This window comes from Aphanomyces astaci (genome assembly GCF_000520075.1).
Source record: "Aphanomyces astaci strain APO3 unplaced genomic scaffold supercont1.21, whole genome shotgun sequence".
Classification (NCBI taxonomy): domain Eukaryota; phylum Oomycota; class Saprolegniomycetes; order Saprolegniales; family Verrucalvaceae; genus Aphanomyces; species Aphanomyces astaci.
Genome location: NW_009798284.1, coordinates 276,653 through 293,596, shown reverse-complemented (window position 1 = coordinate 293,596; position 16,944 = coordinate 276,653). Strand labels below are relative to the sequence as shown.

Genomic DNA, 16,944 nt, shown 5'->3' with positions numbered 1-16,944 from the left:
GTTAAATGCGTTCTCATTAGCTTGGGTAAAAGCATCATTGAACAATGTCGGCGGTCACAATGCCATAAACCACTTCCAACGATTCGACACTGGCCAGCACTTCACTAAACATTGCGCTTCGTCCATGTCTTCTTACTTGGCTAACACAATGCTCACTCAAACTGCTCAGTGGTCAAAACTCGCATTCCCACGACCACTTCGTCCACAACACATGGTTGCGTTGCGAGATATGTGCTGTTTTTGGTATTTTTGCTGGATTTTATTAGCCAGTTCAGGAGCACGGAAGGAAATTCACCAACGCTCTCAAGTCAGCCTCGATCAATCACGGGGGCCTTGCAGGTAATACAAAATGGTCGTCGTCAAAACCCTCTCCACTATGTATCGCAGACGATGCAATCGAGATCCCCGCCGAGCCAACTAACTGGTTCGTGGCCCTTTTCCCGAACCCGAGCTCGGCCAAAAGGTCGTTCAGTTGTGCTTTAGTGGGGGGTGTTCTTCATCTTCGGATTTACTCGTTGACGAGGTCCAAAACGCCTTAACTTACAAAATGGACCTTTTACCTCCATTTTGAAAATGGCAATTTTGGCTAATCCCATTTTGCGAGAAATTGGAATATTATTTTTGAAATCTTACCAGACCATGAAATCAAATAACGTACGCCAAGATAACAACCAAAATAAGACTGAAAGTACATAAAATACTACCAATCGTTCAAAGAGATCGCCGTGCAATGCGTGAAACGCTTGGGTTTCGTTTGCATCGAGTTTGTAAATATGCTTGTCGAACCAGTAAACGTCCACGGGCACTTCGAATTTGTTCCAAAATGTCAGCACAATTGGCGACTTAAAACTTACTATCTCCTCATCCTCAACCAGGTCGTCCAGAGGTGCTACGAACGCCTCGCCGGGAACCGTCACATACAAATGCTTGTGCTCAACCAGCTGGTCGAACGACATGACAGTGTCGCCGGTCAGCGTGAAGACGCGATCTCCGTGGTAACTCAACGCAGCAACTGTCGAGAGGTACGCTACCAACGCCTGGACGGTCTTGGCCTGGTTTGGCCCCACTTGCACTGCGATGCCTTCGGTGTTGGACACACGGGTGGGCGCGGTCAACGAATCACGTCCATTTGGAAAGAACACCACGGACATACCAGACACCACGATCCCAAGGACGGCGAAGGTTATCGCCAACAACACTGCCATCGACATCGAGCTGGACTCTCAAGGTGTGTGTGGACAACAATATCATGTTGCGCGTGATTGGTAAAATGAAACATGATACACTGTATATTACGATACAATATCATACTGGAGGTTATATCAATGCTTTTCACTAAACCTGGGTAAATACTTGAACTGTGGAATCCCATACCAATATATGAACTTGCGATCACACAACAATCGAACGACACCATCATTTTGGACTAACTTGGCCGAACGTTATGTGTATTGCGAATATGTACGTTTGACGCCATACAATTGTATAAAGTCACACTGCGTATATTGTTGACCCAGCTTGGTGCCATCCATATATACAATGCTTGGAACGCTTCCGCAGCTCCACAGAGTGTAATATTATTGCACAAACGTCAAATGGCCAAAAATGTAGACATGAGCGGCAGGCCAAAACGAGGGTGTCATGGCACTTCCGATTCTAGACATAACGTTGTTATACCTTATACAGCATTCCACGGTTGGAATCTCCATTCTGACGTCGCCCAAATTCGAGCGACGTGTCGAGGTTACACTGTAGCATTCTGAGTTGGAATTGACTGGTCGATCGAATCAACCCCCCCCATTGGTTAATCTAAATTTATTTGCCTCTGATTGGCTACATTGCATATTCGAACGCGAAAACATCCAATCAAACGTCGCGGAGCGTTGTGAGGTACTAAACCACTACTCCGAGTATTAATAGTTATGGAATGCGGTGGAGATGCTCTAATACCGTTATCCCTGTTCCGAGTTCAATTTGATTTGCAACTCACGTTCAACAAGGAACATCATCATGCAAGTGGACGTAGCAACCGCGCATAAGTAGAATGGGCATTACACCCTACATAACAAGCAGCATCGAATGAACTACACATCGAAAGTCAAATCATTGTGGATGGAACACATGTCCCATCAACCCTAACAAGCGGCTATACAGTACATGATATCTCAGCCATACTGTAGTTCGTGTGCAGTTTCGCTACTAAATCAACCGTAGCCACGTCGTAGAGCTCGTTTCCCAAGCTTTGCAACGACCAGTTAGTTGGAGCCACACGTAACTTCACATATAACGTCAGATGTATTCGTACCTACAGAGTGTCGTCTGATTTTCGCCAAGTCCTTGTCAAATGTCGTCGTGAGATATGCCCAATTCATATTACTGTACTTGTACGCAAAGTACTACAGTATGTACTACAATGTATGGCGTCAATTTGCTGTCATGTATACTGTACTTGTACGCAAAGTACTACAGTATGTACTACAATGTATTGCGTCAATTTGCTGTCATGTAGTACTTACTACTTCCATATGTATACAGTATTTGTATACTACAGTAGTGTTCAAGTGTTCACAAGTTGGCACGATCATCTTAACCCCCACGAATGCCGTCGCCAGGCTGCACACCACATTCCTATATCCCATCTCTCCACACTTAACATATATCTATATATATTTAATAATCTCGCGTCAAACTCTCTTCCAGCCATAATATTCTTCTTCTTCTTGCTCCTACGGAACAACTCGGTTGGGGCCGCCGTTGTTTGTCCTCCGGCGATTCCACACCCCCGCTAGCTTGTCCCCTCCATCACTCGGATGTTTTGGAGTCGGCACTCTTTCGCCGTCGACCATTCCATTGTACATGTCATAGTACGATACATGTACATGTTGGGCGAGGCCGCCCGCTTGCGTGAACGTGTCCTGGGTAGCATCGACAAACGACGGGGGGCCGCACACGTACAGGTGCTGGGCTTGTTGGGGGTTGGGCACGAGCGAGATAAGGGGCAGCATCGCGTCGGGGGTACCGCACTGGATCGAGCACTGCGGCCACTGCCGGATCTCAGCCACGCTCGACGCCGCTAACGACAGGTCGGCTTCAGCGTCTTCTAACGTGGCGGCGCAGTGCAGCACGACTACATGTCCATCATACGTCTGTCGGACGCTGTGCAGAGCTTGGAGCATGGCCATAAACGGCGCCAGGCCCAGGCCGTAGCTGACAAACAGCACCGACTTGGGCAGTTTCGGCACATCGTCGACTTCAAAATGGTGATCCGATTCGACCCAGTACAGCCGAAGATCGGCGTTTCCAATGGTTTGAGACTCGACCGAGTGAAACCAAGGATGGTGTGCACCTGTGGTATCGTCGTGCACGTAAATGTCAAGTGAATTCGACGCATGCGGCCGGTATGAAGCAATGGGAAAGTATTGTTTGACCATGGAAGTACGCTGTTGGGGTGGTTTCTTCGACTGGCGGGAGGTGGACAATAGGGGATTGCTGGGTTCGTCGGATACTGGAGCGTCGAGTGCTTGTGGTTGGGATGGTTGGTCAAGCACTGGAATGCCAAGGATGACCCCATCTCCAGGCAGAAAGCGCAACGGAAATGCATGGGTTAACGTGATGCGTCTGGTTTTGCGTTTGGGGTGGTCGACAAGATGGGGAGTTGGAGTCGCCTTCTGCTGGTGATGGTGCTGCGAGTGCTGGCCTACTTTAATGGCCGTGATGGTAGCAACGACGCTGTCGGTGACCGCGGCCGGCGGGTTGTGTACGATTACCGGCAGCATGAGGTACATGAGCAGGCAGAACGCCGTCAAGTACGCTTCCTTGACGTCGTAATTCCACTGGTCGCCGCTCACAATCTCAAGTGTCTTCAAGAGCGTCACGCCCGCGGTTGTGTAGTCGGTTTTTTCGCATCCGTAGGTCAAATGTCGCCCCGCCAACGCTTGCATTCGGTCGACAATGTCGGGGCAATGCAAGATGCTTGTCATGGCTCGTAAGATCGCAAACAGCGACTTGCCCTGCAGATGCATACTCGACCGAAATATTGACCGGCAAGACGGCATCACGGCAAACAATAGGCTGTAGTACGTCCGGTGGAAGAACTTATCAGGGTTCCCGTGCCGAGTCTCGTCGTACGCCGACGAAGTGCCGCGGGAGATGAGCGTCCAGTTGGCCTCGATCAGCCGGACGTGGCGCCGTGTGAGCACCGGCTGCTTGACTTCGAACGGCATGTGTCGAACATACTGCTGAACAAACTCGTGCGTGAGCCCCACCGACCCGTCGGATGTCGTGAACAAGATGGACGAAGGATGGTGGTGGTGCTTCTGCTGCTGCTGCCCGGGTGTCCGCTGGTCGTGGCTGGCGTTGGAGTGCGCGGCGCCCATTCAAGTCGTGGCCGTGATGGTTGGATGGATTGTGTTGGGTAGCATGACCATTGTGATATAAAACTGCACGCGGTGTTTTAACCCGATGTCCCATCACGTTAAATAGGTTTAACGTACATGGGCGTTCCTCGTCGTGTACAAACGTCACGAAGGCGCATGTCATCAGCGTCCATGGGATTCAAGTGCTTGGAATGTAGCTACCTGCAGCGACCAAACAGCTATTGCAGTGACCCTACTGTACTTTGCTGGCGATGGAGTCCATCATTCATAGGGTTTGAGCTTTTTAACGCGTTTTAACGTGTTTTACGTGGCAACCATCAAAACACGTTTTGAGAATACACAAAGATATGTTGCGTTTGTAATCCGCTGGCAATACAGTAGCTACACTCATTGACGGTTCACAATTGCCACTTTGGCTATGTATCTACAGTACTACTACGTATTAATACTAGTACAGTACTCCGGAGTAGTCCGGTGTATTACACAAGTACAGTACAGTACTTGAAAATGGATGTCCATTGCTGGCATGACAACGCGGCAGGATCCAGTATTGGTTGGGGAGTTTGCTTCCTGTTGACGATTACAAGTCGTCAACATGTACCTACCTTGCAAAACACGGCATTCTATGCGCTGTGGTGTCGCTGAGTATGCGCGGCTTTGACACGAAAAAATACAGCACTATCGGTAGTCAGTGGGCTTCACAAGTAGTAGTAAGTACTGTAGTTGGCCATGCATTTTTCATATCTCGCCACGAATGAATTCACTCTGCTGTACAGTGTACTTACACCGATATCTCATGCAATGTCAATACGTGAGTAGTTACAGTACTTCTGTACCCGTCCAAACCTACCTTATGGAACAGTACCCATGATTTTGCCTTATCGAGTTGTACCCAAATTGCTGAGTACTCCGATTACAATTTGTTGGATCCTTGGAAGTTTGTACCCAAGTCGCTTTATATTGGTCAAATTTGTCCAATTATTACGTTCTAGCCAATCAAACAAGTGAAGGAAGTAGAAATGGCCAATCCGAACAACATACAAAAGAAATCCGACCACCTTATTGAGTTGTATCCATTTCGATCAGATTTTATTGACATTTTCGGGGGTACAGATCCATAAAATATACTTTAGACACAACGTGATGCAGTGGTGTGTGTACAGTACGTTTATATCATCCATCCAGTGAATATGTCTTTCCCTTGGTAGAGATGCGATATTGGGTGGGGGGCTATAGGGGGCCTAACGTTATCTATAAAAAGTTGTGGGCTATATAATCTTGAGTCATATGCAATCTTGATTTTACGATGTAGCCCCCCAAAGTGAATTTGTATGCTGTATTACTACGTAGTATTAATTGTTACCTCTTCACCGCAATTCAAATACTTCGAAGTACAGTGATCCCTCAACGTTTGCTCCCTGGTATAAATTTATACTCCGTTAAATTTTATTCGATATTAATTTACTAAGGGCCTTATGACATGCATGCATCGTTTGAAAATTCAAAATTGAGGAGCCAACACCTCATATTGACAACTACACACACAAAGACATTTGAGAGCCAATGGATGCCGGTATCATCGCTGCGTTCAAGAGCCACTACAAGCGTCGTCAAATGGATCATGTTTTAGACATCATTGATGATCCTACCGTCGAGTCCGGTCGCGAACCAAGTAACTTGTACGCCGTGGACGTGCTCACGGCAATACGTTGGTCGGTTTCCGCCTGGAATTGCGTCACATCAACGACCATTCGCAACTGCTGGGCTCATACGGGGGTTCTACCTCGGAACTTGGGCCATTCACTTCAGCTTTTGCTTACTGTTAATTGACCAGCAGATAGTCACCCTTCAAAGTTAATGTTCGTGGTTTCTTTGTACAATAGGCTGACTTGGAAAATTTATATTTGGAAACGCGAGCAAACGTTGAGGGATCACTGTAACATCTACAGTACAGTATATCGCCCTTCGTAACTCACCATTCATTGACGCCTACCCATCAGCCATTACTGTCCTACCTGTACGGCCATTATTTATTCTAGATGACTTGTCTAGGGCGACCAACGACACCAAACAGTACTACAGTAGTACACACCAACGTATGTATATCGGTATTTATATATATAGATATCTATGTTTTCGTTCTAGACCATGTCGTTCTTGTCTACAATCCACGTCTACTTGGCCAATTCTGCCTTGAGTTTCGCCACGTCCAGCTTCCCGTCTTCGCTGGCACACGGGCCCCGAAGGAGGGCAATCACTTCATGGTGTACCAAGTCGAGGTCGCCCAGCCAGCGCCGTGCCTGCGCCTCTGTCAGCTCCGCGTCGCCGTCGACTTCATGCCATAGCGCCGGTCGCCACGTGTCCTTTAGTTTCCGGAGCACTCTGTCCCGGTCAGCATGGGGAAAGTCCTTGGGGTTGGCTTCCATGTACTTGGCCGAGTACTCGTCCAAGTTGTCTAGAATGAACCCCTGGCCCACGACTTCAATACGGGCGCCGACATAAAAGTCCGATTTTGCAAACGGCGTCCCTCGGCGCGGCTCTTTATGAATCCCCCGCTCCATAAACTTGCCCCCTAAACACACAATCAACACCCCGTAACTTGGTCGATTCCTCCACTCATCACGTCAATATATATATATATATATAGGATCGTTTGATGCATCCAGTTCCCCCTTCCCCATTGACAACGGGTATACATGTACAGTAAAAGGAGGTAGACGACGACGTACCGCCAATGCCGCTGTTTCGCTGGGGAGGCTCCATGACCATAATCGACAAATCGCAGATCATAAAGCTGACAATGAACCGGCGCAGGACGTCTTCCGGTTTGGTCGTGTCCATGTGGGCGCAGAACCGCAAGATGATCTTGTTGTCCGTTTCTTCCATCGATTTGCGGTGGGGTTTTGGGGTTAAGTGGTAGCACGACCCGAGCGAGTCGATTTCCGATCCGATGCCATTATACGGCGGGGGGACGAATGGCTTGGGTTTCTCAGACATGTCCGGTAGCACCAGCGCCGTGCCCACGTCAATTCCATGATCCAAGTACCATTCCCGGGTACTTTCGTCTGCGTCGAGCAGCAGAATGTTGCGGTTGTAAATGGTTACAGTGACCCCCACCGCCAGATGTTCCCAGCTGAAAAAGTCATCTTCCGGTGGGGGGGCGGCGTGGGTCAACGCAGTGGCAAACGGGCCTTCGAACTTGGGCTGCTTTAACAAACGTGACCGGTTCAAGAGCTTTGGGAACGGGTCACACCCGCTGTTGCGGTCGTACGACTCGCGAATCTCGACAGTGTTGTCTGCCAAAAAGAAGTGCAAAATGTACCGATGTTTGGTCCCGTACAGCTTGGATGTGTCATCCCACAAGGCAAACCAGCGCAACACGTGGCGATCGTGCTGGACAAATCGACGGCGGTGGTCCGGTGGCCGTGCGAATTTTCCAAGCGATGCCTCCATAAACTCTTTCATCGGGTACTGTTTCTTGCCATAGTTGGCGTCCATGTCCTGCCCTGTTTCACGGGCCATGTGCGCATGTCGAATCACTAATATAGTGTGAATTATCGTCCGAGGATGTGATGTTCATTTTGTCATGTAGTATATCGATCGATATGAAGCTCAATAGGTTGGCCAGGATGCATGTCAAAGATATATAAAAGCTAACGTTAGTATAATTAATATGTATATTGTGTCTTTGCTCGAAATACTAGTACGTCGCAATAGTGCAAGGTTCTGGTAAAGCCGTCATGTGAATGCAAAATACGAACAAGCTTGGATTTAGTCTTTGATGTTTGGCTTGGACAAGTAAGCATAGCCCAGAAAGCTCATGTAAAATTGATCATGTACATAGTAATGTATTATACACGCATGGGGGTATACGGGGGGAAAGTCAAGAAGAAGAGGGGGAAGCTATTGGGAGAGCGTACCGGTGTAGGCATCACGCGGGGTGGGCTGGTCCGCCGGAACATGGATCCCCTGACTTGTCAAGAACGTTCGCGTAAACGGATCGGCAGTTTGTATGTGAAATGTGCGACCGTAGAACGTCACTTGGGTGCCAATGTTGATGTCCAAAAACGTATAATACGCCATGTTGCCGTCGTCGTCGCTTTCTGGCTTGGGGATGCGGTGTCGCTTGACGAAATTGCCTTGCAAAATGCCGCTGTTTTCAATCTACCCACGAGAGTTGTTAGGATGTACATAACCTTCCACATACACCCCCCCCCAACAAGCTGTGCCAAAACCGAGACACATACACTAATTTATGGTGGTTCAAGTACCTTGGGCTCGATGATCTGAATCGTGTTGTCTTCGAGGTAATACAGCACCACGCATTTGCGGACACGGTAGTTTTCAACGTTGCTTTCGTGCACGGCTTCGAGAAAGTACCCTTCGAAGCGCAGCACTTTTTTGTCCAACGCGATAAAGTTGGGAACTTTGGACTTGGACGGGTCGAACGCTATCAATGGCGCCACCTTCTCCGCGGCGGGGATGTCCAGCTGCCGCGTGTACACGTGGGCTGGAACGTGCCCGCCCAGAGCATGCCCCTTCGTCTTCGGGGTGACGTCGCCATGTCGTCGAAACATCATTGGCACATTCTGCTGCTTCTGCAAGAACTCGCTTGGCATGGTGGTGGTTGAAGTTAACCCCGGAAACTATTCCGTTGGGTTCTTGGACGCGATGGGCTAAAAATAGATTCCGTAGCAACAGCGGCAACATGAAACCAAAACCGCTGGGGAAACCGTTCAGTTAGTTTGACCAATAATACCGTAATAGTATATCCCTGAATAATTTGAGCGGCATGCGAGTGTCCGTTGTGTATTCCGGATACGTATCCGGAATTCGTCGCGATGGGTATACCCGTAGCGTGTTTGAGCGACGATCCATATTTAAAACTATGTTTCGTCCAGTTGGATACAAATGTTTAGATATAAATTATATTAGCATAATAAATATATGTATGATATGATGCTAGTCGTCGTCGAGTTTGGTGATGACGTCGCCAACGAGGTGGCAATGACTGGCGATGTCAATGCGTTCATGTTCCCAAGCACAAGAACTGCCAATAAGTAATGTGAACGTCGCGACCCACAAGACCTCGGACGACAGTTGAATCTTTATCGGCGAAGATGGTGCCTAGAAGGTGTACAACGTCACCAAGTACCTGGACGCCCACCCCGGCGGTGCCGAGATTGTGCTAGACTTGGTGGCCAAGTTAGCAACGACGCCTTTGAAGCCGTCGAACACGCGTTGCACACCCGCAAAATGTTACAACGTACTTGATCGGCACGTTGAAGAAGCCGCGCAGATGTCGGTGAACAAGGCCAGTCCGTCCAGCGGCGAAACGTGCTTCTGGACGTGTCGGTGATTGCTGTGGTTGCGGGATGGCACTACGTGTCCCCAGCGGGTGGCCTTAATGGCGACCACCAGTTACATCTAGAACTCCTAACTTGAGTAGATCGATCTCTTGTTACGCATTGTGATGTGCCAACGTCCATCCCTAATAAGGGCATCCTCCGATAAGCTTATCAGTGGAGTGATGCGTCAGCCAAACTTGGGATCACACGCCAGGCTTTGTTTTATCTAGGCATGCGATGTGGCCTAAGCCATTCAGAGGTCATCGGCAATGACCTCCTCTCGTCACCGTCGCCCTCCACTGTGATCGAGAACTTGTGTGTGCACCAAGTCGCAGCCAATGCATGCCAGCTATGTCCAGGCCGTTCATGTCACGACGACCACTGCTATAAAGTGATGGTCCCTTGTCACCCCCATCTCGATGGCATCGTCACGACGACATGACATCATCACAGCATAGCCATGCAGCATGACACGTTTGGTTCACGCCGTCGACGCGATCGGTTGCGACATAAATTGACCACAGCAACGTTCGCACCGTCCACCATCACGACGAAATCACATACAAACAATAAGGTATTCAACACCAGATGACGACAGAAGTCACCATGATGTCCTGGTGACGGTTGCGTCAAAGATATGCGATGTGGTGGCGCGTTTGGTATCGTCGTCGATTCGTTCCAAGGGCCACACAATATGAACTCATTGCTCAATTTCCCTGGACATACCCACACCATACCAATATATCAATCCACACATCATGGTTGCCTCGTCCGCCAAAGTATTTACCCTCGAACAAGTCGCCGCACACAACAAAGAGTCTGACTGCTGGATCGTCATCGGACGGCCAGGCGCCAAGAAGGTTTACGACTTCACGCCGTTCGTCAACGACCACCCTGGCGGCCCAGAGCTCGTGCTCACACAAGCTGGCACGGACGTGAACGAGCTGTTCGAAGACATTGGGCACACCACGGACGCGCTAGCGTTGATGGACAAGATGTGCATCGGCACCCTATACGAAGCGCCAGTTGACCCGACCAAAGCCGCTAATGCCAACATCGCAGGTGCCCCGTCCGACAACTACTTTATCTACGTGTGTGTCGTGGTGGTCGCCGCGGCCGCGTACCTTCAGTATTAAGTGAGCATTTCACTGGTAGCATAATAAGTTTATATAACTGTAAGTCCATTTTCCGACCCAAGCCCCGTACGACAACTCCCTACAACAGTAAGCTAGGAATGCATCGACTACTGTGCGTCGTTTACAAATCAATGGTCTCCACAGGAATGTTTTGACGGCAATACTGTATGGTGGCTTCTTTCACGTGTCTCAAATGTCCATCGCTGGCATCCTTGGGATGACCTCGCAGCTAAAAATATAAGCGTTGCCATCTAACCAAACGAATCGTATGAGTACATGGCGGGTGGGGGATTACGAGGCGACGTCTACAGTGGTGCAATTGGCCATCCAGCGAATGGGCGGCTCTGCCATCTCGGCGACGCAAGTGGACCACGTGACTCAGTACTTGGCACAGTAACATTCTTTCCTATTCCCGCAAGACCAACACCTGAGCAATCGACAACATTATTGTAGGCAGAATTGGTTTACCACGGCCGCCGACTTACGAGTTGCTCTGCACAACCCTACGCAATGGAATTCGTACGTAATCAATCTGTCCTATTCTCCGACCAATACATGGGCAGTAGACCAGAGAGACTAAAACCCTAGACTACTGTATAACAATAATGACGATACAACTACCATCCCTTGGTTAAATAGGTTGGATATTCCCGGGCGATTGAAGCTAGCGTTGGAAGAAATTTTACACGAATGGGACCCTCCGGAAGAACAAGTCCACGACGAGTGTCCTGCTGGCTATACCGTTCAAGTAAGCACAGAAACCCAATCTACTGTCAAGGCATAGTTTCAAAACCTCCGTGTACATATCCTGTGCATCGACCTAGCTACCTCGTACCCTTCCGAATGCTCCTTTGGCAAGTAAGCTGTGTGCGTAGATACCAAGTCCATCCATATTGGCGGAACGTTCAACGGGCGACAGACATGCCGACGATGATGGCAGGTGGGTGTGCATCCGATGCAGCTGGGAAAACCAGTACCAGGACTCGTTTTGCGTCGTGTGCTTTGAGCACTACTCCGTGTCGGTGGTGCTGCAAGCCCCCGTAGCCCCATCTGCCCCCGACTTCGACTCGATCGTGTGTGCCATGCCAGTGGCAGAAGAGATAAACGTCCACCCCGACGTTTACTTACCCCCTTATCCCCCTTTAAACGCCCCTTCGCTGCTGCCCCGTCCTCCACTGACCATTGAAACACGTGTATGTCTATTCTACTTGAAAAGTTCAACGTGATAATATTGGGCTACCCCAGGCCGTGCCAGCCCCACTCGTGAATGAAATGTCGCAACATTTCAAGGCCCTCGCATTCAACAAACCCCCGTCGCCCAAATCCAAACCCACTCGAAACGACGACGATGAAGGCGACTGTCGTAGGAGTCCTCAATCTGTGACACGGATCTAACGAAGCCAACGGACAAAATACCCTATGCATGATCAACCAGATGGCCTAAACGGAAGGCAACAATTTATAATTGGATAAGATTTACATCAACGGACCTTAACCCCCTTACTACACCATTTTGCGTTGAATTTCAGCTGTTTTTTTCAATACAGTCCCACATCGGTTATATTTCACGTAATGATCATCCATATCGTTCATCCAACCTCCACTATATTTCACGCCGACGTAAAATATCGCCATGATTTTTCACCGTACAACCTACATACACCTAACTACAGTAACAGTACAATTCATCCTTCGACTATACCAGTATAATTCACCCTTCTCCATTCACGTAAGTACAGTCTGTGCATGAAGGATTGTATATCCGGTTCATATTGTAGTTGTATATTACAGTACAACTGTACTTAGTCAAAACTTCTTTTGTCCATGTAGTATTATCAGTAACTAGTTAGGTGAAAAGTCACCAACTTATCGAAATATATTGGGCATTTATTTAGTAATACTAGTAGTACCACTCAACCTCTACTAACTAAAACGCTTTGGAATCGTCGTCCAAGAACGGAATGTTGAGTTGATCTAGAAACGGAGTGAGCAGCGGCGCCAGCGTCGTCTTTTCCGCCGGCGGCAACTTGTTGCGAATATGCTCCAAATACTCGAATTTTTCACCCATTTTGGCCTTGATTTTGGCCAATTTCGTCCGCGCCTCCGCCGTGCCTTCGTGCATAGCTTTGGCTTTGAAGCTCAGATAGTGTCGCAGCAACTCGCTCACGTCGTGAAAATGGTTGGTCAATTGGGTCTTGAAGTTGCTGTAAACGATAGATACAATCGTTATTAGAAATAATATTAATAATAATATTAATATAACTAACTACATACCTCGAGATGAACCGTGTGTCCGCTTGGCGATTGGCTTGATCCAATGCATTGGTTTCGTCACTTTCTTTTAAAATATCATCCAATATCCCCCGTGCATGCCCTACATACAATATTTTTAATACATGCATACAATTTCTTGATTTAATAAAAGAATCATACTAATTAGATAATTATCATATTCCTTCCAAAAAAAGAACCTACCCCACAACCTTGGCAGATACATATGTATAACCAAACCATATATATATATATATGAATCATACCAGCGAAACACAAGTGAAGACACTACCTACTATATGTCAACAGTTAAAAAAGATACACTATACAAAAGTACAATACCCCACTTATCGCCACAGTTATATATATATATATATACTCTACACTAGACTTATACACTTTACTTACGAGGAAAAGCCGCCGACAAGTCGAGTGGACTCAGCACCATACGCGACAGCGCAACTTGGGACGCCTGCCATTTTGTATTGCTGCTGCTGGTAGTTTCGTGCCCAAGTAGTTCCGACTTGGTCTATGGCAAAATAATAATTCAAATCAATTATAAGACTCAAACTATGCGCGATGTATATATATATATATAATATATATATATAATAAATATATATATAGATTTCAATAGCCATTATTCCAACATCAAAGCACACAATATGAAACTGCACCAAAGGTAGCCTGCAGATCCTACATTTTACGGAATTAAGCAATCCACAATGTGTTCTACTCAAACATTTCAATTGAATCAACCGCCGAACAATCTCCGGACCTTCGAAATTTCATATAAAACTAAGTTGAAGAGGTATCTTTGAGACTGCAATACTACAATCAATCTTTTTAGCCAATCAAATTGCAACCTTCATTCTTTGTAGCCAATCATACTCGTTTGCTCGATTAGTTGCGATTTCATCAATTCCCAAAAATAGGCAAATTTGACTGAAAGCACAACAATTGTATCCATAAAGTACTATCCAAAATACTCTAGTTATTCAGAGTCCATATATTTCCCTATTCCACCTCACCAAAGTCCAAATCGACAGACACCATATTGTGTGGGGGGATTGTTGAAATCGTCCCCAAATCGAGCAAAGAATATGTTTGATTGGCTAAAAAGAATGAACGTGGCATTCTGATTGGCTACCAAGGATTCACGTTGGTACCCCTTTCCACCACCATATACAGTACTAGCACAGAATCCATCTCATATGAATGAACCAATAATAGGTTTTTCAATATATTTCTTAGTGAATTGTGTTCAATCTGAAATTTAATAGACACTAGTATAAAGTCAACAACAATTCATTCTGGTGTCTTGTGTATCCTCTATCAGAAGCTAATCGATCATCCATGATGTCTTGTGTACCTTTATTTCCTATATATATATATATAATATCCTCTATCAGAAGCTAATCGATCATCCATGATGTCTTGTGTACCTTTATTTCATATATATATATATATATATAATATCCTCTATCAGAAGCTAATCGATCATCCACCCATCCATCCCCCATATAACAACGACACACACATACACGCCCGCATACTTCTTTACCTATTCCCAACCAACAAGCACTCCCCAATTCCATACATACATCCATATACATCCCACATCATCTGAATAGTAATATAATAAAATACATCGCATAGATATATATACATATACATACATCCAAGGTATTGTCATGCTCGAAGTATCGAGCTGCGTTTTCCAAACTCAGGGGCAGAACGGGCTCGGGCTGGGGCGGCGCCAGGTCATCCAATTCGACAGCCAACACAATCGAGTCGAGGGCGGCGGCGGCGGCGCCTTTCACATGGAGGACATCGGCGGCATGGCGGTTGAATTTGGCCAGGTTTGTGTCTGTGGTCGATTGAACAGAGTCGTTCGAGTAGGATGCGACGAGGTTGATGAGCGGGTCCACATGCTGGAGGTCTGTGGGTCCGACTTGCTGGAGTTTGGCTTGATACTTCTCTTCATATCTGGTAAATAAATCTTCGGGATGTCCAAGGTGATGCTGTTGATTTTGCTGGGTCGAGAGTCCGCTGGTCTTATCGCGATGGGCATACTTCGACTTGACAAACAACCCCCAAAACTCGAGCCCAGTCATCTTATCAGGTACTTGCTCTTGATATGCCAAGTACACGACAGGGTACTGCACAAAGATCTGGTGGATGATCTCTGGGTTCAAGTTGTACTTAACCGATTTGCCGCCGCTCTGGTTCTCGCCTTGCACGTCCGACAAGATTTCCGACGTTTTCCCGGTTTTCTGGCGTTTCGCCCGTTCGGTTAAGAGCAGTTGCTTGCGACAAGGTAAGTTCCAAAAGTCATGTTCAGAAATCAAGTCGCCTACATACATACATACAGTAGGTACTAAGTACTAGTAGGTACTAGGTAGATTGTACGTACCCACGACCATGTCGTTGTACTGGCGTTTGAGCGTGTTGGGGTGCTTTTGCAGCAGCTGCTGACGCTGCTTCTGCTCTGCGTCCGATGTGCCTATCCATGGAGACAAACATGAGCAAATGACGATGGTAGGGTGGGGTACACCAACCTTCGCCTCGAAACGACGGATGATGGGAGGCGGGTGGCGGCGGCATCGTCGTTAAGATCGCATGGCTGAGCTGCTCCTTGATGCGCTGGAGGTCGTCGTTGGTCGTGAACTCCAAGATGTACATCACCATGGGTGTTTGACGCACACGGAACCGCATCATGTACCGCGCTGTCTTGGATGCCCCCGCAGAAGTCGCGTTCACTTGCAAGTCCTGGATGTCCTTGAACGCAATGGATAGCTTCCGCGAAGTTGTCTTCATCCACAGCGCATCGCGAAGCAAGATTACGCCTGGACCTTCTTCCTTCTTACCGCCCTCCTTCTTCTCCGTGTACTTTACATGCACAGCGCCAGGCGGCAACACGTCGTTCGCTGTGGCCATCACTGCCGTGTATTGTTGGGATTGTATTTGACCTGAAATACAGTAAAGGAATTCTGATCGAGTTTTGAATATTACGAGGATGATAAATTAAAATAAATCGACTAAAAAAATCTTCCTACAGTTATTTTATAGCTGTGTAGAAATTCACAGGATAAATCCCGACCGATACTGGTATTTAAATGCGTTTTAAATCATCGGATTGGTCAGAATGTAAATTCCGAAAGGTCAGGGATCGCAAGACCAGAATTGTAGTCGTAATGATGGCTTACGTACTGGAGCGTTATGCGTGCGTTTATATTGGCAACTACGTGGGCAAGTCAGCATGTGTATCAATTGAATGGACGGGTACATTCCCCGCAAGCGGAGGGAGTCACGCCCGTCCCCCTTTGCGATGGAACGTTCGAAATGCTGTCCATTCCTACACATGCAATGCATAACCATTCCGTCATGCTGATCGAACCTTACTTACGCATTGCACGCTGACACACTTCCAGTGTGCTTCTTCATGCACGCTACACGCAACACCACTTGCCGAGGTTAACGTAAAGGTTCTATTTACGACGCACGGACCTATTTATGATCTCTTGGAATTAGCCAATCAAATAACAAAAATATTAGGCGGGATAACCTCAAAAAACCTATACCAGTGACGCGCGAAACCGAATTTTATCGTATTGGATCACCTCTGGTACTGCGCGGCCATGCCCACCCCTCGGAGTCGCTACACAACGAAGGAACTTGACGCAGCGGTGCTGACCGTGCTCGCAGGTGAATGCGGCAAGATCGTGTCGTTGAAGACACGAATTCCGTACAGCACACTCATGCGAAAGATGCGTGAGTCCCGTGCCGGAACAAGAAAAGACCCGCAGCGCA

General features: G+C 47.5%; 7 protein-coding genes across 7 annotated transcripts; 3 read left to right on the top strand and 4 right to left on the bottom strand.

Moving 5' to 3' along the window:
* Window positions 1-308: 308 nt before the first annotated feature.
* On the bottom strand, window positions 309-1,226 carry H257_08998 (hypothetical protein; the record flags this gene model as incomplete). Its single annotated transcript, XM_009835105.1, has 2 exons — window positions 705-1,226; window positions 309-332 (listed from the first exon to the last, which is right to left on the bottom strand). Exons 1-2 carry the CDS (start codon window positions 1,209-1,211, stop codon window positions 309-311), a joined length of 531 nt encoding a protein of 176 aa, XP_009833407.1. The 5' UTR covers window positions 1,212-1,226.
* A 1,414-nt stretch (window positions 1,227-2,640) lies between these two features.
* Window positions 2,641-4,405, bottom strand: H257_08997 (hypothetical protein). The gene has a single exon (XM_009835104.1). It carries the CDS (start codon window positions 4,374-4,376, stop codon window positions 2,727-2,729), a length of 1,650 nt encoding a protein of 549 aa, XP_009833406.1. The 5' UTR covers window positions 4,377-4,405; the 3' UTR covers window positions 2,641-2,726.
* Window positions 4,406-6,467: 2,062 nt separating this feature from the next.
* Window positions 6,468-9,048, bottom strand: H257_08996 (hypothetical protein). Its single transcript, XM_009835103.1, has 4 exons — window positions 8,648-9,048; window positions 8,297-8,540; window positions 7,106-7,915; window positions 6,468-6,948 (listed from the first exon to the last, which is right to left on the bottom strand). The coding sequence occupies exons 1-4, from the start codon at window positions 8,993-8,995 to the stop codon at window positions 6,551-6,553; spliced, it is 1,800 nt and encodes a 599-aa protein (XP_009833405.1). The 5' UTR covers window positions 8,996-9,048; the 3' UTR covers window positions 6,468-6,550.
* A 287-nt stretch (window positions 9,049-9,335) lies between these two features.
* H257_08995 (hypothetical protein) lies at window positions 9,336-9,735 on the top strand (the record flags this gene model as incomplete). Its single annotated transcript, XM_009835102.1, has 2 exons — window positions 9,336-9,377; window positions 9,508-9,735. The coding sequence occupies 2 exons, from the start codon at window positions 9,336-9,338 to the stop codon at window positions 9,733-9,735; spliced, it is 270 nt and encodes an 89-aa protein (XP_009833404.1).
* A 667-nt stretch (window positions 9,736-10,402) lies between these two features.
* Window positions 10,403-10,921, top strand: H257_08994 (hypothetical protein). The gene has a single exon (XM_009835101.1). It carries the CDS (start codon window positions 10,483-10,485, stop codon window positions 10,858-10,860), a length of 378 nt encoding a protein of 125 aa, XP_009833403.1. The 5' UTR covers window positions 10,403-10,482; the 3' UTR covers window positions 10,861-10,921.
* A 181-nt stretch (window positions 10,922-11,102) lies between these two features.
* H257_08993 (hypothetical protein) lies at window positions 11,103-12,371 on the top strand. The gene is made up of 5 exons (XM_009835100.1): window positions 11,103-11,253; window positions 11,314-11,379; window positions 11,500-11,608; window positions 11,736-12,053; window positions 12,106-12,371. The coding sequence occupies exons 1-5, from the start codon at window positions 11,129-11,131 to the stop codon at window positions 12,253-12,255; spliced, it is 768 nt and encodes a 255-aa protein (XP_009833402.1). The 5' UTR covers window positions 11,103-11,128; the 3' UTR covers window positions 12,256-12,371.
* A 325-nt stretch (window positions 12,372-12,696) lies between these two features.
* On the bottom strand, window positions 12,697-16,110 carry H257_08992 (hypothetical protein). The gene is made up of 6 exons (XM_009835099.1): window positions 15,693-16,110; window positions 15,548-15,637; window positions 14,811-15,487; window positions 13,540-13,660; window positions 13,135-13,234; window positions 12,697-13,064 (listed from the first exon to the last, which is right to left on the bottom strand). Exons 1-6 carry the CDS (start codon window positions 16,069-16,071, stop codon window positions 12,788-12,790), a joined length of 1,644 nt encoding a protein of 547 aa, XP_009833401.1. The 5' UTR covers window positions 16,072-16,110; the 3' UTR covers window positions 12,697-12,787.
* Between the last annotated feature and the right edge of the window lie 834 nt (window positions 16,111-16,944).